General features: G+C 41.1%; 2 protein-coding genes across 3 annotated transcripts in view; one reads left to right on the forward strand and one right to left on the reverse strand.

Moving 5' to 3' along the window:
- Positions 1-1,635: 1,635 nt before the first annotated feature.
- IAH1 (isoamyl acetate hydrolyzing esterase 1 (putative)) lies at positions 1,636-14,994 on the forward strand. The gene is made up of 7 exons (XM_083607416.1): positions 1,636-2,038; positions 5,062-5,114; positions 5,597-5,745; positions 7,425-7,586; positions 8,713-8,834; positions 9,116-9,340; positions 11,606-14,994. Exons 1-6 carry the CDS (start codon positions 1,799-1,801, stop codon positions 9,299-9,301), a joined length of 912 nt encoding a protein of 303 aa, XP_083463542.1. The 5' UTR covers positions 1,636-1,798; the 3' UTR covers positions 9,302-9,340; positions 11,606-14,994.
- The window catches only part of ADAM17 (ADAM metallopeptidase domain 17), a 28,247-nt gene continuing 14,816 nt past the window's right edge, over positions 11,692-25,122 (reverse strand). For both annotated transcript variants that reach the window (XM_083607244.1, XM_083607243.1), the window contains exons 8-19: positions 24,571-24,684; positions 24,038-24,182; positions 22,926-23,014; positions 21,988-22,140; positions 21,208-21,407; positions 20,573-20,676; positions 19,359-19,493; positions 18,269-18,399; positions 16,625-16,703; positions 14,505-14,593; positions 14,215-14,271; positions 11,692-13,507 (exon numbers count right to left, since the gene is read on the reverse strand). In XM_083607244.1, the coding sequence (XP_083463370.1) occupies positions 13,154-13,507; positions 14,215-14,271; positions 14,505-14,593; positions 16,625-16,703; positions 18,269-18,399; positions 19,359-19,493; positions 20,573-20,676; positions 21,208-21,407; positions 21,988-22,140; positions 22,926-23,014; positions 24,038-24,182; positions 24,571-24,684 (1,650 nt within the window). In that variant the 3' untranslated portion in view covers positions 11,692-13,153. The remainder of the gene's footprint in view (positions 13,508-14,214; positions 14,272-14,504; positions 14,594-16,624; positions 16,704-18,268; positions 18,400-19,358; positions 19,494-20,572; positions 20,677-21,207; positions 21,408-21,987; positions 22,141-22,925; positions 23,015-24,037; positions 24,183-24,570; positions 24,685-25,122) is intronic.

The following is a 25,122-nucleotide window of genomic DNA, read 5'->3' on the forward strand; positions in this document are numbered from 1 at the left end:
TAAAAGCATAGCAGCTAGGTTTTGCTGTGTGGCAAGTTGCAAACTGAGTACACAAGGAGGAGGTGGAAGAGACTTGATATGGATGTTAGAATGAGGTTGCTCCATGAAATTCATTGGCAGTAAGATTCAGGATGGACAAAAAGGAAAGTACTTCTGCACACAACACTGCCTGCTTTCACACAATATGGGGGTGGCAATGGCAGAGATGGGTAGATGATAACACAGCTTCATGGAGGGCAGGTCTAGCTAAGCATAACCTCCAGCATCAGACAGTATGCAACTGAATACCAGTTATTATTTTGATTGATTACCCACCTTTCACCCTAAAGTTGCTTAGGAACATGAGTGGGAAAGTGCTATTGCTATTAATGTTGTTAGCATTCTTTATTGCATTTACAGAGGCCCGACTGACCTCAACCAGAAGTTGGGCATGCAGTGTCTCCAGTTTCTATTTTAAAAGTGATACACGGGTTGATTGTAGGGGGTAGGGAATAAACCCTCATGCTGTGGAATACTTCCAGCTAATTTGGCAGGTGCCCTGGGAATACTTATCCAGACAGGCCTAAGCAGCCATTTTTAATTTTCTTCAGTAGCCATTAAATGTATTGCTATGCACTACTGTGTCGTTTGAGGAGGGGATGGTGTATAGATACTTTTATACATAAATACAATTTATATCCACCTTTCTTCCAAAAAGCTGAAGGTGGCACATATGATTCTACACCTGGCTCGCTTCATCTAATTATCCTATATTTTCATGGGTGTATCCAGTATTCTTTTGGGGGGGGGGCAGCCAAATTTTCTTTTTTTAGGAGATCAAAGTTGTAAAATCACAGATAAAAATACCCACGTGAAGAGGACATTAGAGGGCGGCAGGCTTCTGCTGTAGGGGGAGTGTCATAACCTCAAATAATAGAGTGCTTTCAGTGCTTTACAATAATATTTGTGGATCTAGGGTGGAGGGCAGCTGCCCCCCCCCCATCCCTTGGCTATGCCCATATATATATTTCACTTTTTTCCTGTTGTAAAACGCCCTATGATCTTAAGATTAAAAAGGTAGGATAGAAATTTAATAAACGATACTTGCACTATGAGGTGTCAAAAAAGGTTATTTATGTATGCCACTACTGCGGCCTGTGTTTTGTTAACCCAAAAATGGAAAACGAGCGAGGGTCCCAACTAAAGAGGAATGGCAACTTAAACTAATGGAATATACGCAGCTTGCAGATCTAACATATAGAAGAACATACATTTAAAGTAGATTGGAAAATGTTTATGGAATATATGGGGGGAAATTGTGTACACTTGGAAACGTTAAGATAAATTCAACAGTGTAAATAAGTTTTGATAAGATGTAATAATGGAATACTGAATGGCTTGGTTTATATAAAATATGCAGGGATTTATGTCATGCAAAATGAACCATGGAAGGAGAAGAAGGGAAGTCATTGATATTTTAAGGTTGGTTAAATGAATATTCTAAATTGTAAAACAAAAAATGTAATAAAAATTGTTTGTGTGTGTGTGTGTGTGATTAAGCAGCTGGGAAATCAGGGTTCAAATTCTGACTAGGCCATGGAGCTCAGGGGGTGGAATTTGAACCCTGATCACCCAGCTGTTTAAATCAGCCACACTTTGAACCGTTCGTGTGCTGGTGCTGCTGCAGGTGTGGGGCTCCCCAGGTGCGTCGGGTTGGCCTTCAGGTTTTTTACGCCACCTTCGCTATAACCCGGCCAGGGGAGACGGAGGGAGAGGCCTGAGGGTCTCCCCCCGCGCGCGCCCCCCACTTCCCCTTTGAATGCCGGCGGGCAAAGCGGCAGCCTCGCCTAAAGCCCCTCTGTATGCGGCGGCGGCGGCTCCTCCTCAGCTCAGCGGAGCGGAAGGCAAGCGCTGTAAAGAGCGGCCTCAAGACCGGCCCGCCTCTCCGCCGCCCAGACGACCGACTCCGATGGCCCTCTCTGAGGCCCAGGCCTGCGGGAGGCGGCTGCTGCTGTGGTCCCCACCGAGGGTCATCCTCTTCGGAGACTCCATCACTGAGGTAATTCTCCCGAGGGGTGGCTTCTCCTCCTCCTCGCCGCCAGCGGTTGGGAAGGCGGGTCACGACGACGAAGGCCGGCCCAGGCGCCTTCGTCTGCTCTTACTCAAAGCGTCGCCCCTGACGCCTCGCCCTAGGGCCTTGTCCTACCCCACTTCTGATTTCCCCACCGACAACAGCAGAATTGTAAGGAAGGAGGAGAACGGGCAGGGAAGCTGGTTTGGTGGTTGTCTTGCTGCAGACACAGAAGTGGGGTCTGGGGTCGGGATATCGCCTTTGTTGTTGTCGTCGTCATCTCAGCATTGTTGTTTTTATAATAATTTTAAGGTCTCAGATATAGAATAAATATTCATAAATGCACACCTATCTAAATATATATGAACCATGTGTCTGAAATAGTATGGGAGAGCAATCCTGAAGCCATGTTGACACTCCCAATGACCTCAAATACTCCTCTGCAGTAAGGAAGGCAAATGGGGAAAAGCCTTCCTATTGTCTTTTGGCTTGCAAATCCTGTCTTAAGGGCACATCTGTGTATGAATAAAGTGAGCCTGTCTTAAGGGTGTATTTGTGTATGAATAAAGGGACGCGGGTGGCACTGTGGTTTAAACCACTGAGCCTAGGGCTTGCCGATAGGAAGTCAGCAGTTCGAATCCCCACGACAGGGTGAGCTCCCGTTGCTCGGTCCCAGCTCCTGCCCACCTAGCAGTTCAAAAGCACGTCAAAGTGCAAGTCGATAAATAGGTACCACTCCAGCGGGAAGGTAAACAGCATTTCCATGCACTGCTCTGGTTTCGCCAGAAGCGGCTTAGTCATGCTGGCCACATGACCTGGAAAAACTGTCTGTGGACAAACACCGGCTCCCTCGGCCAATAAAGCGAGATGAGTGTTGCAACCCCAGAGTCGTTCGCGACTGGACTTAACTGTCAGGGGTCCTTTACCTTTTTAAAGTAAGCCTGTGACCTGGACTCAGGAGCTAAAGTATTGACCATCACAAAAGAATGGCCAGACTGCCCAGGTACTGCCATCAGTGACCACTGTCAGGTATCCTGGCAGGTAGGATTTCTGCTGTAGACCCCTTCCTTCTGTGATGTATGTATGATGTTTTAAGGGGGTGGTTTTGGGCTACAGGGTAGGCAGTTTCAAAGGTCTATATAAGGGCTTGTGCGTTATTGTTCAGGGTTCTCCCTCCTGTGTGTGGTGAGTGGTGATCCTGTTGCAACAGTTCCTTTAATAAAGGATCAGGCTTACTTTCCTACGGATAGGGAACCCACTTAAGGACTCTATACGAGCTCCGGAATACCCCATAAGGGAAAGGGAGCAGATTGTTTTTCTTATAACATTATTATCATCATCTCAGCATCGTTGTTGTTGTTAGTTGCTCGTCCTGCAAAAAGGTTGCCCAGCAACTTAACAAGATTTAAAATCACAAGTATGGATTTTTGCACAAAATTTGGCAAGAACGCATGCAGCGTGTTAACACATGCAATAGCAGCTGCAGAAAGTTTCAGCAGCTGCACTTAACACCAAGCAATGTTACTGGTCTTCATCCAATAATACATGCCTGGGAGGGGGGGGGGGTACATTTTTACCTGGTGCCCCAAAGTGCCATTGAAGGCCAGACTGAGTGTGAGAGGCTGGGAGCCACATCAGAAATGGTTTAGCAAGTGGAGTTTAAAAGACAGACACAGTGAAGCCTGCTGTTTGTACAGTGGTACCTCGGTTTAAGAACATTCCGGTTTAAGAACGATTCAGTTTACGAACTCTGCAAAAAAGGAAGTCGTGTCCCGGTCTGAGAACTTTACCTCTGTCTAAGAACAGAATCCGAACGGTGGAAGGGCACCAGCGGCGGGAGGCCTCATTAGGGAAAGCGTGCCTCAGTTTAAGAACAGTTTCGGTTTAAGAACAGACTTCCGGAATGGATTAAGTTCGTAAGCCAAGGTACCACTATATGTGGATTCGGCCTTGGTGGACTGGGGCATCTGTTTTCGAAATGCTGGTTTAATACAGTGGCAACGGCCTAGGGCTGACTCAGGGTTGAGGCCTCTTCTCTTGCCACTGCAGTGCAGGTAAAGATAAGCGGGGCGTCCTCTAAACTCTCCAAGCAGTGGCACCGTGCAAAAGCAACCATGGTATTGTTAATAACGAGGGGTTGCTGTTGCCAGACCCCCTGCCCTTCATCCGTCTTTACTCTCATAATTTACAAAATTGGCATACGAACACAAAGATTTTTTCAAATGTTCCTCCATGAAAAGGAAAGCAATCATTTTCTGCATTCATCCTATCGTTCGTTAATTCATTATTTACTTATTTGCATTCTAAATCTCCCCTCTCTCGCCTCACCCCCCCCCACTGAGCTGTTTGCAGAAATTGGTGTTAAAAGGGTCCCTACCATCAGGCTTACAATTTAAAATTGTGCAACACACGAGGAAAAAAGGAATAGGAGGGTGGAGGAAAGGTAGCTCTGTAGAGTGAAGCCTGGGCTTAAGCTTTTTGAAGCACTGAAACATGCAAAGCTGCACACGTGGGAAGGTTCAAGAAAAGTTTTGCTGCTTGCTTCTGTTGATTGCATTAATTGGCCTTTCTTTCTTTAATGTATGTATCTATTTAGTGCCTTGGGAGCAATGGTAGAGCAGCAAGTTACCAGGTAAGAAGTGGTACTGCGTCCTAGCAGATAGCCTTAGCTGATGTACCGTATTTTTCTGTGTATAAGATGCCCCCATGTATAAGACGCCCCCAATTTTGGGGACTCCAAATTAAGAAAATACCCCTCAGCACTACCCATGTATAAGATGAGCCCCAATTTTAAACCTAATTTATTGGTAAAAAAAAAACCTAGACTTATACACGGAAAAATATGGTATATTGTTTAACAGCAAGCCTGACTTGTCTGTGGAGTGATGATAGAGCAACAGTACCACAGAGACCAGAACGCTAGGGAGAGCAGGCAGGAATGCATTATTTGGTCCAGTGACGTGCGACTTAAATTAATTTTGTTAAATATTCATTACTTTCCTCTCGTTTAGTTTTCCTTCCAAGAAAATGGATGGGGAGCCTCACTTGCTCACCGCTTGGCTAGGTAAGACATAGTTAATGTTGTGTTTCAGCTGGGTTTAAAAATGAAATATCTCAGGTGTTTAGGAAGATAATCTGAAAATAATTATTCTTTTGAGAACCTTCATTTGTTTGATGCATAACATCAAAACCCCTGATAATTTTGTTCTTTTACTTCTTAATTCTGAAGTTTATTGGAAACATTTACTGAAAATGTAAAGCCTCGGTTTTTAAGAAGCAATTGCTTAATACTAAAAGGAAGATAATGCAAACAAAGCCTGCGATCACATAAATCAGGAAATGTGAGAGAATTCTGCCTGTAGATACACAAGTGCACACACATGCTGTGTAAATATGGCATTCTGTTTTAACATTGTGAAATGTAGTTTACTGTGAGGAGTGGAGGAAAAGAAAGTAGATACTTGTGCAGGTGGCTGACTAGTCTTCCACATTCAGAACATGGTATTATTACAGGATGACATTTCTTTCCATATATACTCCTTTTAGAAAATGTGATGTTCTGAATCGTGGACTCTCTGGCTATAACACAAGGTGGGCAAAAATTGCTCTGCCAAGATTGATCAGCAAAGATTCTGATGCTAAGAACACTGTTGCTGTAACTGTCTTCTTTGGAGCCAATGATGGTGCTTTAAAAGGTGCAGTATAGTTTTGCTCTCCCCTTCCCACTCTTTTTTTCCAGAATATTTCATCAGGTTGCAGTAGACATGTAATTTCAGATATCTGAGAGTTAGCATTTCAAACACTTTATTTTTAAACGTATTTTTTAAGGGTTTATGTGCTACCTTTCCATAAAAAATATGTTTTCTGAGCAGCGTAGCACTAAAACAAAATACTAAGTAAAGCAGCAATGAATTTCGCATTTATTTGTTTCTATGGCCAAACATACGGCAAATTCCAGGCCTTGTAACACTGGTAGCTTCCTATGCACTTAGCTCAGTGCTTGAGTGGTAAACTAGAGCACTGGAAAGTGGGACTAAGCAGACACCTTTAATTACGGTTTAAAAGTGCAACCCGTGCCATGTGAGCACTGCACAGCTTGCAGTTACTGATGCCAGGAGTGTGGGCAATGTTGAGTTATCAGCAGCTGCTAGCATTATGCCTCTGAATACCGGGGTGGGTGGGGTCCCAAGAATGCCATTGTACTCAGGTCCTGCTTGGCCTGTCATAGGCATCTGGTTGGCCACTGTAAGAACAGAATGCTGAACTAGATGAGCTCTTGTCCTGAGCTAGCAGGGCTCTTATGCTTTGATGACAAGAAGGGAATTGAGCACAAGATAAAACCACGGACATTTGTGGACCTTAGGTGTTGGATATCTGCTGAGTGCTCCCCTGTCCCACTTCTGCAGGCACTGTTGATTCTAGGATTGCTTGTACCAAGGTGAGAGGGAGAGCTGGGTAGAACAGTGAGATGCCTGTGTTTGTGAGTGTGTGTAGGAAGAGAACAGGGCTGTGCTGTCTCTGCATGTAGATTGTGCCTATTCAGTTCATCTCCCTCTAATAGTGTAATATTTGTAAGCAAAAGTAGAATTACATTTGCTTAAAATGATAATTTATCGTATTTCTTGTCTTGTCTCAATAACTCATGGCTCAATATTTATTTATTCAAATTGCCTCTATTCCACTCTAAAGCAAAAAAAAATAATCTTTTTTAAGAAGTTGCCAGAGTGACTTAAATATATCTACACTCAATCTTTAAAAAGACACAACATAAAAGGAAAATGGGTTAAGAGGGAGAAGATAAGCACCCTCAGGTTATAACGTCTTAGTCACAAATTGGCCAGGAGGAGCCCAAATTGTTGGTTTCAGCTACACCAATGGAGTGACCCCACCTCCCTTCTTTCTCTCTTGAAACCCGATGTAATGGCTGCTGGCAGGAAATAGTTGTTGGGGGAAGGAGCCTGGCTTCTCTGCAGAGCTGGTGTGGGTTCTGCATCCCACAGAAAGAAGGTTCCACCTAAACATTAGGAAGAACTTCCTGACAGTAAGAGCTGTTCGACAGTGGAATTTGCTGCCAAGGAGTGTGGTGGAGTCTCCTTCTTTGGAGGTCTTTAAGCAGAGGCTTGACAACCATATGTCAGGAGTGCTCTGATGGTGTTTCCTGCTTGGCAGGGGGTTGGACTCGATGGCCCGTGTGGTCTCTTCCAACTCTATGATTCTATGATTCCTTCCCCTTCCTCTTCTGCAGCTTGATGTAATGTAAACATATAGTTGGTTTATCAATGGGCATGGATGCACAAATGGCCCATTAGAGCAATGCAGGTGGGAAGGTAGTGTGAACCATCTTACCTAAATGTAAACTATCTTCCCTGAACAGATGTGAACCCTAAACAGCATGTGCCACTGGATGAGTACGCTGACAATTTGCAAAGTATGATACAATACCTAAAGTCTGTGGACATTACAGAGGATAAAGTAATTTTGGTGACGCCACCACCTCTGCATGAAGCAGCTTGGGAAAAAGAGTGCATTGCCAAAGGTAAGAGAGTTTTTATCTCCTCTCATTTTGGATTAAGAAAAGAAAATAGTGTACCTAAGCTCTGAACACTCTAGTGGTCAACCTATTAAATGTTCTATAGGAAGTAACTGTCTTAAGTGACAACTGGTGGCCATTGCTGTGTGATCATAGAACTGCTATGCTATGATTTAAATGCTATAGAAGCAAAGCAAAATGTCTGGATTATCTGATGCTTCTGTACAGCAAGAAAATAGGCTTAACACATTTTTAGTATTATGGCAAATGTAGTTTTGGGAAGTGCTATAAGTTAATTTTCACTAGCCTGCTCACGTGGTCTCTGCCAACTTTGTTCCATCATCCACACCTCACTAAATTGAAGTGTGTGTGCATCCAACACCTTCAAAATAAGAATGAAAACATGCAGCATTGTGGATGTAGATCCAATTATTTTAAAAAAACAAAAACCACCATCCAGCAGTAGGTATGTGAACAAAAATATTTTGCTGTGTACTGAGTTTCCAGGGGTGGAAAACGAAAAATCCTTGGGGCCTCGCTGCCCAGCCCACCATGTCCCTTCCTTGTCCTCTCCCAAGAAGGTTTTAGGCTTGCAAAAAGCATCTTGTGGAGCCACTGGAGACTTTTTTCAAGCAGCTAGAGTGTGTTTTCCAAGGGGAAATGCAGGCAGGGAGGGCTTGAGAACAGCCTGGTTTTGGTTCCCATAGCTAAGGGTAAACTGCTGTGGGTCCTTTCCACACCCAAGTTTATTTCTACTCCAACTTTCTAATTATACATGGAGTGTTCAAGGTACATTGAATCATAATATATAACATTAAGTCATTACACATTAGAAATCACAATAAACTAAATTAAAATTCCAGAAGATGTATAAAAGCAAACATAGGTTAGACGAAAATGAAAGCTAAGTTGCCCACATGAAAAGCTCAGATATTACTTCAGCAACCTGACATACCCTAGCAAGTGTTCATATTGACATGCATATGGCATATGGATCCTTGAAGCCATATTCAAATTATATTTGAATGTGGAGCTTGAATCATAATTGTGCTATCAATGCAAGAAGCAAAAAATCTAAAGCCCTCCTTTTGTTGACCTTTCCCCCTCCCTGCCAACCCCCAATTCTCAACAGGTGAAAAATTAAACCGCCTCAACTCTACCACAGGAGAATATGCCAAGGCATGTGTTAAAGTAGCCAGTGAGTGTGGCACTTCCATCATTGATCTGTGGACACTTATGCAAAAAAATAACCAGGTATGACCCGTTTTATTTATTTATTGGATTTGTTGGTTGCTTTATGTTGGGCAAGACAACCCAACCAATCTCTAGACATTTTAATAGTGAGTTTTTAGAATGTCATTAGAAACAATGTGTCAATTTGGGACACTCATTAAACTGAAGCAAATGTTGATTCAAAGGGCCCATGCCGTGGTTCTGTAGAACAGTAGTAGCTTGCTTAAATGTGTTTGGCTTTCATTTCCGTCTAAAACGTCACCAGACTAGTTTGTTGTATCTTTTGAAAACATCCGTTTTAGGACTTTGGCTGCTACCTCTCCGATGGACTTCATTTATCAGCAGAAGGAAACAATTTTCTAGCAAACCAGCTTTGGTCACTCCTGGAACAAAGAACATCAGCACTCCCTGTAATGCTTCCCTACTGGCGTGATGTAGATCATCTCAACCCTGAAGCTAGCCTTCAGGGGAATCTTCATGATTTATAAAAGTTATAAAAACAGTGGCTGCTGGAGAGAAAACAGCAGGTATCTTTTCAAATACAAAATAAATTTTCCTATATTTTTAGATTGTCTGAATCATTTCAATTTTTCCTCATTAAACAGTGGCATTAAGCTGTAGCAGTGCCTCAAGCTATACTTAAGGCATATTTAAACAATCCAGTAATTGCAGTGACCAACTGAACTTGAAGCTGAGTAATTCCATAGTAACTGTATCATTTACAATATTTTGTGTTTTAGCTAATATTATTTGAACTCCTATTGACATTGAGCTACTTGTGTTTACTGTCTCGATCTTTCCTACAAAAATAACGCCACAAGTAGTTTATATGCTCTTTTTATTGTGACCAGCTTTTTCCCCAGACTTTTGGCAGCAGAGCCACTCCCATATTCAGTCCCAAGGTTCACACCAGCCAGGACATGAGGCAGGTAGAAGCCTGGAGCTGGCATAGCAATTGGAGCTGATGTCTCTTAAGTCATAGCAGTGGAACCAGCTCTGGATCATAGGTCATCTCAGCTTCTTCCCAGCAGGAAGTTCACTGACATTAGTGGGTAGGATGGGGAGAGCAACACTAGCATCACTCCACAGCTGGAGGCTGGTGGAACTGTACCTATGCCCATAGCAGATGAGCAGGTTGAATGTCAAGTTCAGGAGTCGGCAAGGCTTACCTGGCATGGGCCGGATCACTCCTGCGGAGATTCAGTGCAATGCCAGAAATCGCGTCTGTGCATGTTCGTGGCGCTGGAAATCGCTTCTGCGCATGCCCAGATGCTGAAAACTGTGCCTGAGCAGAAGTGATTTTCGGCGTCTGCGCAGAAGCAATTTCCGGAGCCGCGGAAGAGAGTCCCCCGCTGTGCCTGTTTAGCGCAGCACGGGGGGACTCGCTCACCGAACAGGTGGCTCAGTTTGGGGGTGGCTCATGGGCGTTAAACAGTCTCCGTGGGCCACTTACGGCCCATGGGTCTTAGGTTGCCAACCCCTGGTCAAGTTGATCACTAGAATTGAATCGTAAGCTGTAATTAATTTCAGATTACTATCTCCAGGCAGCACATAAACTTAAGAACTTGCCTCCCAGGTTTACTTAATGTTACTAGTTTTCAACAAATTCATTTCTTACATTCTTTAGATTAAGGGAAGTTTATATGTTGTCATATTTCAATAAAAAATTAATTGGAAAACAAAAAGTAAGTTTTGAGTTTGTCTAGAACACACATGCCACACTGTGTTCTTTGACGTTTTTGTCCTATTCAAATATTGAAACTCAACTGCCTTTGGCTATTCAAAAATTTTTTGAGATATTTCACGCAGCATGTAAGATTAGTGAATATTTCTAGTTATAAAATACAAGTATCAGTTTATTTAAGGCAAGCGACCATTTCCCAGAAGCCCACATATTTGTTTAAAGCCTGGATTGCCGCCTTCAGCTCTTCCCTTTGTGCTCTTTGGTTGCATACTGTTGGATATCATTGCCCTGTCTATATTCTTTATGTATTTTCTGACTGCAAGTGGCTATTTTATTCAGAGAAATGAGCTCAAGGCATGGTAGTAGTTACAGACTTCTGTTTTCAGTGGTGTTGCTCTTTTTTAATAGACAAATAAAGGAGGTGAGATACAGCCTAAAAGAGGGTTGAAAGGTGTTGCTGTAATTAAATGTAACCAGAGAGGCTCTCTGAGCTGACAGCCTCCTAGTGGCTGTGTTCAGACATCATGCTAAACTAGTTTTCCTGATAGGGTCTCCACTTGCTGCTTTAGTTCAGCCATGAGGAGTTCAGAAGCTTTTCTTTCTATTTTTGCTTAAGCACAACTTACATTGTCCAAACTAACAAAACCGTGGTTACTGTTGACATAAGTAGTAGAGCAAAAAAATTAATTCTGAACTCCTTGCAGCTATATTGGAGAATATGGGTCGGGGCAAGGGGAGAGCATAAGAGCTCAGTGTCTGCTGTGACTTGTTCCTATCATGCTTTATGATTTAATGTGACTGCCAAATTGGGCCAGTGTCTAATGTGCAAACCAACATTAATCCCACTTCATAAAAAACTGTGGCAATTAGCCATCACTTAAATTTTGGAACTGAAATAATTTAGTGGGATTTTATTGGAAAATGGCAGATAACATTAAGTTCTGGCAGTGCCAAAATCCTATTTCAGTCGCTTATCTTTAGCACACAAAATGCTGGTGTTAACCCAACTACTAAAATGAAATGCTTCATCTTAGTCAATTTCAGAATGCAATAAAAAGGGAAGAACAGTACCTGAACTCATAACTAATCCATTTTTTGTTTATTGCAGGCAATCATGGTAATATACCTTTTATTAAATCACACCTCTACAGAAGGTGCATTTACTACAAAGAGAAGTCAGCTTGCACACAGCGCTTTTAAGGAGAGGTATAAAAATCACTTTATTACATTGTATTGGGAGTTCACTTCTCACACAAAATTTTACTGCTAAGTAAGAAATCTAAAATCAGACTATAGATACAAATACCAAAAGGGCACAAGTTCAAGTATTAGTGTAACAAATATCCATGAAAAAGACACATTTGTCACAGGTTTGGTTGATCAGATATGAAAAAATACAAGTCTTTCATAACTGAGGATTTTTTATATACTTTGTTGGCTTTTGATGCAGCTATTAAATGTGTACATTTTACACAAATTAATGTAGGACATGATTATGTTGCAAAATAGTTATTTAAGCAGTAACACCACTTTCTTCGGTCCATGCAGTTCTATAGTCACAGGCCCCAATATTGAAATCAATCTCCTCCTGCCAATTTATAAGGAAAAAAAACTTTGCAGGGTCTCAACACCACCCCCAACTATAAGAAAGGGTAGGAAGTGACCACATGAATTCAGCAACCAACATGAAGGTGTTACTGCTTTCAGATCTCAGGAGGTGTCCAATCCATCCATATAAGACTGGCTGCTTGGGGTGGGGGACAGGAACTCTGCTTGGACCTCACCCCCTCAAACAAGCAAAAAACTGTATTCATTACACATTGATATGCTTTCATGACATCTCCTTTCTAGATTTGTATCACACGAAAGCCATGGTGAGCAGCACTATTTTTAATCAAATTTTGGCAGTCAGTAATTTGCTAGAATAAAATCTCCCCACAGAGCTGAAGCAGTAAAGTTTCAATGCACATTTTTACCCACTTGGTTTTGTAGAAAAAGGCCATCATCCATGACATTGTCATGTGCCCTTAAAGCCCTGCTGAAATAAATGGAACTTTTAACATTGCTTAGGTCTCTACTAGCTTCTGGTCAAAAATTGCATAATTAAAAGTCCTGTTTCAAATGACCATGAAAACATTTATCAGATTTGCTGTGTTACCTTAACCCCCCCCATAACACTTCATAAATCTTTCTTAATTTAAAATGTTCACCTCATTTTTCCATCTTAAAAGAAAAATACTGCTGAATGCTGAAATACAAGAAGGTAAATCACTACATATTGGGGCTTCTGTATTCTAAAAACTTTGCAGTGCTGTTCAACTACAAAAAGGCACATTATAAAAATACTAAGAAACAATTGGTATTAGGCAGATTATGCCTCTATGCCACAGGCTGAAGGAAATGTTCAAATCAAGACTACAAGAAAAAAAATTCAAAAAGTTTCAGTACACTTGAGTCTGTGTGTACATAGCACTCACACTGAAACTAAAGAAGATCATACACATGGCCAGCATCTGCAGTAGGTCACTTCCTTGTTTCTGTTTTCCAATACAATATATACACATACAATATATTTCTATAATGAAATGGCTTTAGTTCATCAAATTGAACATGATTTTTGCACATCAGAGCCAACAGCTCCAAAGGCAGCTAGAGACTAGCATTCCGTTTCTTTGCTGTCCACTCTATGTTGGCGTTGCAGTTTGAAGGACGATGCTTTCTCACTCCTTGTGACAGGATGATCTGTAAGATCCTCAAACGACTTGGCAGTTGTGCTGTTGTTTGGGAAAGGAACCTTATCAAAGCAATCATCATCCTCCATGTGAGAGTCTGTACTAGGATCCTCTTGAATGGTGTCCATTCTTTGATGGTCCAGTTTCGGAACCACCGCTGCCACAGAGACTGGTGCAATAGGCTGCAGGGGCTGGAGCCGGCTAGTCGATGGCACGGCAGGAGGCGGCTTGATAATTCGAACAGAGGCCGAATCCATGCTGCTCAACATCTCAACATTCTGCAAGGACACAAACAAGCAGCACAGTTATGGAACAAGACTGGTGACCGAAAACACAGTGCCAGACCTCTTCAATCTCTGGACAAGCTGTCCACAAATGCTCTGTAGCTAAAGTGGCTACCAGGAAGTACTAAGATTCAACACAGATGGCAGAAGACTGACTAGCGCTACCAATCCCAGAATTCTGGCAGATACAAATCCTGGCATCAGTAGTGGCAAGTTACTTTAATAATTTTGATGTACTATGAACTGTAGGATCTTGAAGTAACTTTAGTTTCATTTCTTCAATATCTTTTTAACATGTTGGAGGAGTATGGGGTATAGATGTTTTGGTGCTCGGAACTTTCCGTCTATCACTAATGCTAGCCGATTCAAATAAAGTAGAATCCAAATAATGAGAGTAGACAAGTGTAAATGCCCTGGGAACAGGATTTCCTAGTACTACAAAATTAGAGCATTCAGCTGAACAGAAAGCAAGTTCATGACTTTAAAATGAAAAGATGTATATACCACAATTCTACAAAACTTCCAGTGTGGTTTACTAAAAGTGTATCAACTTCTGGAAGATACATTTATTCCATGGAAATTTGTTCATCCTAAACATCATGAATAGTTCTCAGTACTGAGAAGTCTCTGCAAGCCTCTGTTACATCTGTTTTGTAACACATAGGATAATGAAAACATTATTCAGCAAAAAGCAAACTTACACTGGGGCCAAACAGAGATTTGGTGTTCTCTTCATACTGCCTATCCAGCTTCTTGTCCTATTAAAAAGAGGGAAATGTAACAAGTCAGCTATGGAAGACACCCACCCTCTCCGATTAACTTCAGGGTAGAACGTTCCCTAAATGTTTAACTACCCACTATCATGAGTAAAGCTCAAGTATATTCACCAGGACATTGTGTTTAATAAATGAAGCAAAATATAAACACCTCTCTTTAATTTCTGCCCACACTTAAAGGCATCTGTTTCATGAGGTTTGTAATTGAAACTTACCACACAGTGTACAAGAATGCTTAGAGGAATCCAAAATATTAAGGAGAATACAAGCACAGATCCTACTATGTTGTCTGCTAAAAATTTTCCTGTAAAAAAAGAGATACACCCAATTTCAGAGGCAGACAAAATATATTTGGGTCCAGTGTTAAGAATTCTACAAATATTTTTCAAGTGGTAGCTAGTCCATCTGCTGTCACAGGATCATATAATTTGTTCAGTAGATACAATTCTGAATGACTTGTTTTAAAATCAGAGTAGACCCACTGAAATTGACTAAAGTTGATCAGAATGAATTTAAAAACCTAAGAAAATGTTCATGAGTCCAGCTGATTATGACTTAGTTGGATATAATGCTTTATCTTCAAAATGTTTAAATGTTACTGTATTTCCCAATGTTGTGGAATTGCAAGTGAGCACTCTCTTAGTTCTCCAAGACTTCTGTGGGTGTTGTTGTTTTTAATTAAACTTTTTCAATTCTGCCCTACAACAGTTGATCTTTTTTATTGCCATTTTACCTTATTACCTGCCAACTTTCAAATAGTAGGATTGTAACTCTGGAAATCTTTACCTGTGCTGAGGGGGAAACAAGTTATACACAAGCAAGTTAACTGGCCTTAAAAAAGTGTTTTTACATAACTTTAGTGAAAGAGATTCTACAATGTGTTTCCTTTCTGTGACTTAAACCAGCTGATAGTTTCATTCTCAGAGACTACTCTGAATTCTTTTCCTCTTCTTAACTAAACATGTAGAAATCAATTAAGTGTGACCCAATTGTCTTCACCATATTAGTATTAGATCTAACATTCTAAGTATTTTAATCTGTACAATGCCATAGCATGCTGCCGGCATGAAATAAACATTTAATAAATAACTCAGCTGAGCCAATTGTTGAGCTTTATCTCCACAAATGTAAAATATACTTTAACTTGCTAGTAATTGGGTGATGCTGGGTTCCTCATACTATGGGAGGGAGTTCTTTCATTGACACTTTATTCCGTGCTGAAGTTTCTAAGTAAAATAAGCAAATAAGCTAAAGTTTCGCTTTCAATCTGAGCATTATAAAAGCATGGAATAAAGTGTCCATGCAAGATCTCCCTCCCCTAGTACCAGGACCCAGCATCACCCAATGAAATTGATTACTATCAAGTTCAAGACGGGGGGGGGGGGGGAATTCTTGATTCCCTCTATGCTAATAGTGAACCCAGTCTCCAAGCTGCTTCTTTATGTAGCCACTGAGATTATATCAGGAGGACTGGAGGAGCCCCAAGGTTTTCAGAAATAAAAGAATACAGAAAGAAACAGGAGGGAACCACCCCTCAAACACAGTCCAATGGAATGGAATGGAGTGTTTGGGAGTAAAGCACAGCTGGCTGAAAGAGTGGAGTATTCCACACTGCAATGTTGTTTGTTACACTGAACAAGTGCATGCATGTACACATCAAATCAGTCATTTGTGGTCACAAGATGTGGTGGTGGTGGCTACCATTAGTTTAGGTAGCTTTTAATTTTTTTTAAGACAATTTCAGGCCCATCAACAACTGTTTGCCAAGATAGGCAAATTTGAACTCGTGTCCAAATTTCCCGTGGAAGGATAACCCCCCCCCCCTTCATGCCATCTCCTTCATGCTCTGCTAGCAAACTCCCACCAAACAGATCCCAGCCTGACCCAAAGCAAGGCAATGCTTGATTTCTTCTACTCTCAACATATACGTGCTTAGAAAATAAACCTTAAAGCAAAATGGGCTACAGTTCAACTACAATATGCAAAGATGACCTGTGTTCGTGTTGTGTTATCAAGGTCACTTAAGTATTCAGCAATATGCTTTGTACTGCCATACAAGTTGTATTGCACCCACTGTCATTAGATTTGATCATGAGGCCAGAAGCATCTTCTCAGCTTGGCAACATATGATCTTCAGACACACCTTGAAGTACAGTCTTGCACTTTCCTGCTACCACTTACAAAACAACATTAAGTACCACTACCTGTGGTGACATCAAAATCAGTGATCAAAACACCTGCTTTCAATGCTCACATTCTGAAATCAAAAGATAAAGGCACTGAATGCAGAACAGCAAGGTTAAGAACAGGTTTATGGATTTCAAGGGAAGCTTACCTAGTGTATTGATGCTTAGCTGCTCAATGAAAACCCAAAGCCGCTCAATCACATCCTGCACACGCTTCTCACATTTACCCTGCAAGACATAATGTTTCTTAGAAAGCCATTTTATGCAATGTAAATTTCAGTCATTCCATCTTGAGGGAATGAGTTATGGTTTAAGGGTTTAAGAGTTATGGTTTAAGGGTATGTAAAGGGAAGCCCCTTTATGTGCTTGGGTGTCAATTATCACCTAATATTTTTGCTCAAACCACAGCATGAATTGGTAGGAACTTACAGAGTCAATTTGTTTTGGCAATGCTATTGTTACACTGAAGAAGCTTCTGGAAGGAAAATATGTGATGTGAATTAAGACTGCAGCTGGGCATGAGCAGAAATACAGAGCTTTATTTAAAAGGGGCTTTTCTTCCCCTGATGAAATGACTATGAGCTCAATCCAAGTGTGACCAAGAGCATCAGCCACATGTCACACTGTGAGGAAAGGGCAAGGAATATTGTGTAGGTGGAACACTTCAGCTGGAATCTGAAGGCCTACTTTAGGCATAACCAAAAGTAATTTTCTTTTGTTTGAACAGTAGATCATAATGCATAAAAAAGTGGTTTTTCAAATTTAAATTGAATTTTACCAATGTATTTGCCTCTGCCAGATATACTGAGTTAAGAGAAAGATTTTCTAAGCAAACAAGGAACCAATTTGATTATTTCCCAAATATGAATATTTATAGTTTACCAACCAAGCATAGGTGTTGAAAAGCAAGTATTACAGTCTACTCAATTACAGATAGGTAGCCGTGTTGATCTGCCATAGTCAAACAAAAAAAATTTTTTCCTTCCAGTAGCACCTGAAGAAGTGTGCATGCACACGAAAGCTCATACCAAGAACTAACTTAGTTGGTCTTTAAGGTGCTACTGGAAGGAAAAAAAAATTTTTGTTTAGTCTACTCAATATCTATCAGTATTTGAGTATTTCTTTTTTGTGAGGATGGAGTTTACATGGTGGGCAGGGAGAAGAAAAGATGAATATCCCAGTGCGCAGCTTCTTATATTCCAATACTTAATCTATCAAACTGCCATGGGTACTGGTCACAAGAGACCCTATATGAGATTATTTTAAATACATTTCCCTCCATAGCTTAAAAAAAGAAAAGAAAATGCAAAATGTACACAGTGCAACAGAGATGCAAAACATGGTAATAAAAATGACACACAGTAAACCATGTTCTATTTAGCTGTAAAACTAACACTGTTTAGTGAGCAGATTCACACCGTTGCTTAGGAAATTAAGTAGTGTCAATGGGTGTTAACTGGACACTTTGCTCTAGGTGGCCAGTTTAAATAAACACAAACTCCTCAAAAATCTGCCTAAAGTCCCATATGGTATATGAAACTACTTGAGTGGTTCTATGGATATTGATAAAGAGAAAGGGGGGAAAGGTAGATGGGATAGTGGGAAGAACCAGAAAATAGGCAAATGATGCAAAAACCACAGCAAGTGTTAAGCTGACCATTTTGGTTTTGCTCTGGGACCAATTTTAGGACATGATGCAACAAGAACAAAATTTCACAGTGATCTATTTCTGATTTTGCACCAGTATGCTTTGAGGAGGTGAAAAATATTATCCTAACGCTATATACACTCACATTCATGTCACAGAATCCCACAGTGCATGGCTTTCCTTTCCTCAAATACAGGAAATTCCGGTTGTCATCAACAGTTGGGCTGCATCTCCCATCCTTGTCTCGACAGCAGACCTTGCAAGAGTTATCCGTTTCTGAAATTAAACATGCAACTTCATAGTTAACTTTTGGGATATGTATGCATTACTCCTTTACGAAAAAGTAATTTCCCTTTGCTGATCATACAGCTTTTCAATTCATTAGTCTACTCTTGAAGACCACACTATTTTATGAACAAGTTCCTGATGGTACTCAAACACAGATAACAACTTAAAATTTATAAGAAGCAGCACCCTCCACTCTGGTAAGAAGAAAAAAGGAACTTCATTAAACCCAGAGAAAAATGGAGATATTCAAGGGTTAGTCCCCCTGCAACAGATATTTAAAGCTTCCTTACCAATCAGTCCCAAGTAACAACACCACCAAATAAAAGATTTTATTTCAACTATTCCAAAGAGTGGCACTGGAAAGTACTAGTGCTGCCACATAAACAAGGTCAAGAAGTAAATGAGTAGGCAGGGAACTGGGGAAGGGCATAGAGCACATGCCTTGAATGCAAAAGGTCAAATATTCTATCTGGTGTCTCCAGGTACAACTGGAAAAGATTGCTGCCTGAAACCTGAGAGCTTCTACCAATAATACTGAGCTAGATTGACCAGTGGTCTGACTTGATATAAGACAGCTTCGTTGAACTAGCAGAGAAATACTTACCATTACCATCTGACCAAAGGTCTAGAACAGTGTTTCCCAAACTTGGATCTCCAGCTGTTTTTGGACTACAATTCCCATAATCTGACCACTGGTCCTGCTAGCTAGGGACGATGAGAGTTGAGCAAAGTCTGGCAGTTCATTCAAGCTGTAACTTGACCTGACCCCAGCACAGACAATATTTGTGCCTGTTAACAGGAGACCTTGCCTACCTCTAGCTAATGAAACAGCACTCTAAAGGAAAAATGCATGCTGCTTTCCTTCACTTTGCTATGTCTATGGCTTGACCAACCAGTTTTCAATGTCAAGTAAGCCCTGGCTCATCGTGTAAGGGAACCCTCCTTACCATTACAGGCGCATGAACTCTGGTTCTTCCCCCACTCACAGAAGGGTATGCATGCTCCATCTTTGCACTTGCCCAAATCCACACAGACAGTGTCATCTGGGGCATTCCCTGGGGGAGGACATTCACTGCTATTGCCTATGAAGAGATTTAGTGAGAATTAGCCTTGCATCAGGATACGAATATCTGGAAATAAACAAAGGAAGGCTGCAATCCTAACCCCATTTACCTGGGATGAAGTCCCAGTATATTTAACAGGACATACTTCTGAGCAGACATGTTTAGGATTTCTATAGCTTGCTAAGGACAGGTAAGAGGTCCTCACAAGTTCCTTCACACAGCAAGTCTCTCTGAAAGACCTCCCTCAAGAAGATTCCTACTACAGATGCCAAGAGGCAAGACTAGATTTTGCAGGCATCCACTGAAAGGAGGACATCTCCCTCACACAGCTGATGCCTGCAAAAAGCAGGCTTCTTTCTTGCCCCCAACCCCTGCTGATGGTCATAAGAAAAAAGGGCTTTGCCAATTCTATGATCAGCACAGCCCAAAGAGCTAAATACAGGGGTACCTCGGGTTACATACACTTCAGGTTACAGACTCCGCTAACCCAGAAATAGTACCTCGGGTTAAGAACTTTGCTTCAGGATGAGAACAGCGGTGCGGCAGCAGCAGGAGGCCCCATTAGCTAAAGTGGTGCTTCAGATTAAGAACAGTTTCAGGTTAAGAATGGACCTCCGGAACGAATTAAGTACTTAACCCGAGGTACCACTGTACAGGATGAACAACTCCAATGGCACCTGTCAAAGTTGGCCAATGGGAGTGGATCCAGATAAAGATCTGGTTCCCAGAGCCAAAAAGGCTCCACTCTTACGTTCTATAGGAAAGGCCTGTTTATGTTTAACATCCCAGAATCAGCAGCCTGCCAAAGCATTTTTGCTTTATTGCAATGCCACACATTAATGCAAACACTCTCCCCCCCCCGCCCGCCAGGTGATTCCCAAGTCAGAAACATGCATCTCTTAGAATGCACCTTTCTTGGGACAGCCTTAAAAATGTGTCGTTAAGGTTAAGTAACTCCCATTATTCCAAAACAAGGTAAACACACTGTACTGATGGAAATGGAAATTAGGAAGGAGCTAAAGATGCACAGGCACACACTTTTTTAAACATGCGTAAGACAAAAAGTGAATGAGTAACTAACAACTACAATGATGTACCTGTGCAATAGGACTCTCCTTTACAGGTGGCATTGATGGCTTCCTGGCACTTTTTCTGTGCACTTTCGAATTGGCATCCTTTACAACAGGGGCTATTGCGATCACTAAGGGATGAGAAGGGAGAAAGAATAAACTTAGACATCTGAATATTCAGGATTACAACCCAAAGTAGTAGCAGAAGGAAGGGTCAGAAATGTCTCTTCGTCTCTCTCTCTCTCTCTCTCTCTCTCTCTCTCTCTCTCTCTCACACACACACACACACACACACACACACACACACACACTGCAGTTCTAAAATATTTATCTATACACTTAATTTAGACCGGCAATCACCAATTACCCCACCAGTAATAAAAAAAGAGGCATAATACTTAATTACATCTTTGCTACGAGTTAAGTAGCTGACAACCAACAATTCAATAATGCAGACATATGAACTATCAGAGTTTATTCAAAGGACTAGCCTCTTGTTCACTAAACTCATGTCACACAATGTATGTTATTAAAATAAACAGCATCATAAAAGTAAACAAGCATAATCATGTGTTTCCTCAACTATGAAAAAAAAGAAAACAAACTCTCTTGCCAGCCCCACATTTCCCACCACCACCCCTTTTGTAGGAAATATCTTTCACCTGCATTTGGCATTTGGCTTCAGCTTGCACTCAGATGTGCAGCAAGGATCAATGTGCAGACGCAAGAGGCCTGGGTCACATTCCTCGTCTTCATCCACTCTGGAGTTGCCACATACTTTGTTGTTGCGCTCTTGGAAGCATTCTGGCGCCTTGGCTTCAATAGTCCGAAGGATGGATTCTTTACTGCAGCTTGAAAACATCTGAAAGTGTCAGTAAGAAGAGGAAGAAACAAATTAGTGGTGAGAGAGCTACTAATTCAGGATTGTGCGAACCTATATATAATTATTAGTTTTGCCGCACAAGTGCAAAATATGGTACGGAATTCAACTGGTAATTTTTTTTTTATTCCTTTCTCATCGGCAGCCTTCTTGCCTGCAAATTCAAAGGAAACAAGTGTATCTGGTGAGAACTCAGAAAGCAGAGTAGACACTTTGGTTGGCATGTAACTCCCATGTATACTAGGTCTTAGCCTTCCTCTTCCATCCACAACCTGATCTACAGCTTGACATCTTTTCCTCTGTCCATTCCTTTTCTTATCCCCTTCCACACTGGTCCTTCCTTACAAAATAATTTTTTTAAAAACAGTTTGACAATGCAAATATTAAGTAAAATAATGACCTCCAGGTTCCTTCCCTTTTCCATTCAACACTACCATATGTAGGGAACCAAGTTGCCTACATAGGTTTGTAATATATGCATACACACACACACACACACACACACACACACACACACACACACACACGTAGAGAGAAAAAGAAAGATCATTTTAAAAAATACCTTATTGTTTTCATGATCACCACTCACAGCAATTGGATACATAACATATTTTCCTCCCTGATCTTCGGTGGGGGCACATTCTGGCAAGCCATCAGGATCATGCTCTGCCCCAAAGTTGTGTCCCAGCTCATGAGTAGTAACCAAATCGGCTTCCTTATAAAAATATACACACAAAAGAAGCATGCTCATTTAGGGAAGTTTTTAATGTTTGATGTTTTATTCTGTTTTTAATCTGTTGGGAGCCACGCAGAGTAGCTGGGGCTAACATCACACAGTCTTTTATAGGCTGCCTTTGAGAAGCTAATGAAGTGTGTAGTGCTCTAAATACCTGTATTATAAGTGTAAGACTACCAGATAATTTTACTTTAACACACAGAAACGGCCAGATTGCTCACTAGTGGTAGTTAAAGTTCTTCAAATTTTATTGGTGCAGCAAAAGGTGAATATAATTCATAATCATGTCTTCAAGTGGAAGGGGGGGCAGTGATGACACAACTGAAAACGGCAGTGTAACACCAGAACTCCTCACTAACCCATGTTAATAAAAGCAAAAAGATGTGTCTAATTGGAGCTAATTTTTGAATTAATACGGGACATGTATGGAGAAAATAAACATTTCAAAGAAAGATGCCCAAAGCTTGCTTTGAAGTGTAAGAGAGAATTTCATCTCACAGCACAATTGGAGAAGGGCCAAGAGACAGATTGACAATGGCACCAAAAGGTCAAAAGCTTTCCAAAGAGGGACAGAATTGCTCACAGAGGTAACTATGGTACTCAAAAATATCAAAAGCAGGACTTACAGAAAACAAGCTTTGAAACCAACTGAAAATAACCAACTGGACAAATAAAAAATCGATCTAAGAGGGCATCAACTCAGAAGCTACTAAGGGAATTGTAAGGCATGTTAAGAAACCTCTTCCCACAACTCCTTACAATACCTTTGTAAGGATAGTTTTGCCATAGTTCTTTGTGCTGGTTAAGCCACTGTTGAGGTATACATTCTTTCCAGCATTCGGACTAGGAAAAGCTTTAAAAAAAAAGGTAGAAAATCATGTTACAGCATTTAAGATTCATTTACACAGCCTTGATAACCTTGCCTGTTGCCTAAAATTGAGAACATCTGCAGTCCTCAGTGGCTTATCAGATTCAGCTGAGATGAATATATTCTCTAACCCTGGTGGCAACCTTATGACATGGGTGGCATTCAGAGCGAGAACTGGACAGAAGGTGAAATGTTCACAAGTAGAGGCAGGCCTACATTTGAAACCACCTCTTTTGCAAATTGTTGCTTCCTGTCTTAGTAGCCTCAAGGCACAACCCCACCAAGTCACTGGGGAGGAACTGCATGTGTGCATTAAAGCACACTGGAGTGTGTGGACACATACCATGAACTTCATTCTTATAAGCAGTGGCTACAATATGCTAGATAGCTGAAAGACAGACGTTTTGGGGAAATTTAGGTTTTTCTCCAGTTGAAGCCCTTTACCACCACAACCCCCGGAAAAAAAACCCTAATCTGTATCCTCATTAATGCATCCTCTGTCTCTTAACAGTATCAGTAACGCATAGTGTTGGACTGGTGATGTACACCAGGGGTCAGCAAACTTTTTCAGCAGGGTGCAGGTCCACTATCCCTCAAACTTTGTGGGAGGCCGGACTATATTTTTTTTTGGGGGGGGGATTGAAGGAATTCCTATGCCCCACAAATAACCCAGAGATACATTCTAAATAAAAGGACACATTCTACTCTTGTAAAAACACGCGGGCTAGATTTAGAAGGCACTTGGGCCAGATCCGGCCCCCGGGCCTTAGTTTGCCCACCCATGATGTGTCCCACTAGCACAACTTGGATACCATGAATTAAGAAGCTATACTGCAAATGCAAGAGGGATGCTGAGCAAAACTCCTGCTCACTAGAACAGCCTCTGGTTAAGGAGTAAATTTACAGACCACCAACCCGTTTTAAAAGAGCACATATCCTGGATGTACACTTATCTTTAGGCACTTTGACAAATATCAAGCAAACTTGTTAAATGGGGAAAAACATTACCTTTTGGGCAGATGCCTCCATGGCTGGTTGGCCTTTGAGATCCGACATAAGCCAGTCCAAGAGTACCCAGAGCAAAGTCTTGGTAGGTAAAGAGATGCACAAGGCACACGCGAGCAGCTCTGTCTGCTATATCGGCACTGAATTGCTGTGAAGAGGGAAATGTGCCAAACACAGTTTAGAGAAAATTTTTACTCCATAAATGAGACACTGTTGGTTAACAAGCTTTGCAGATTGCAGCATCGTTCAATAGCGATCACCTGGTCCATCATCCTTGTCTAAAAACAGTGACTTGCCCTCAATCATTTTTAAATTGTAGTTACTAACAGGTAGTTTAAAAAAATTCCAGAAATAAAGTACTTGGGTACTTGGAGTCTCCTAGATAAGCCTATTGGATTAAAATAATTAATGCACAGTATTACTTTTAGCAAGCATGCGATATTACTTGTAGTAAGCATTCAGTTTATTAGAAAGACAAGTCTTTCTAATAAAAGGGGTGCTTACATTGTATGAATCATAGAACACACACAGCCTACCTCCAGCAGCTCCTTCACGTCCCAAGCATCCTCACGGTCATCTAGAGGACTTTTTGCCATGTTATAGTGTCTTTCCCCGGAACGTACAGGTTGTGACTCATTGTGAACAATAATCTAGATTCAAAAGATATATAAATAATTTAAGTAATTTAGTTCAGATGCCTCAGTAAGCAATTTTTTTGATACACAACACTACTTTCTTCTTATAATTCAGATGATTCAGAAAATTAGGTCAGAATTCTGCTTACGCTGTGCACCTAATAAGCATGGAATCAGTGCAGAATGCACCTTAAACTTACTGTAAGTTGAACATCCTAGTTATAGGCAGAAAATTTTGACTATAATTGGGGGGGGTGTATGGAAAGCTGCCCAGAACTTCCAGTAAACCAGAAGTTGATGCAACATTGTATAATTAAACATATCAAGCAAAATTGTGATTTACATCGTTCATGTGTACCATCAGAACTGGATTTCTCTTGATGAAGAATTTTATCAATGACACTCTAGCCTGCTCTTCTGTACTACTATTGACTATGTTTTCATAAGGTCCAT

This window comes from Podarcis filfolensis (assembly GCF_964270895.1).
Source record: "Podarcis filfolensis genome assembly, chromosome: 3".
In the NCBI taxonomy this organism is placed as follows: Eukaryota; Metazoa; Chordata; class Lepidosauria; order Squamata; family Lacertidae; genus Podarcis; species Podarcis filfolensis.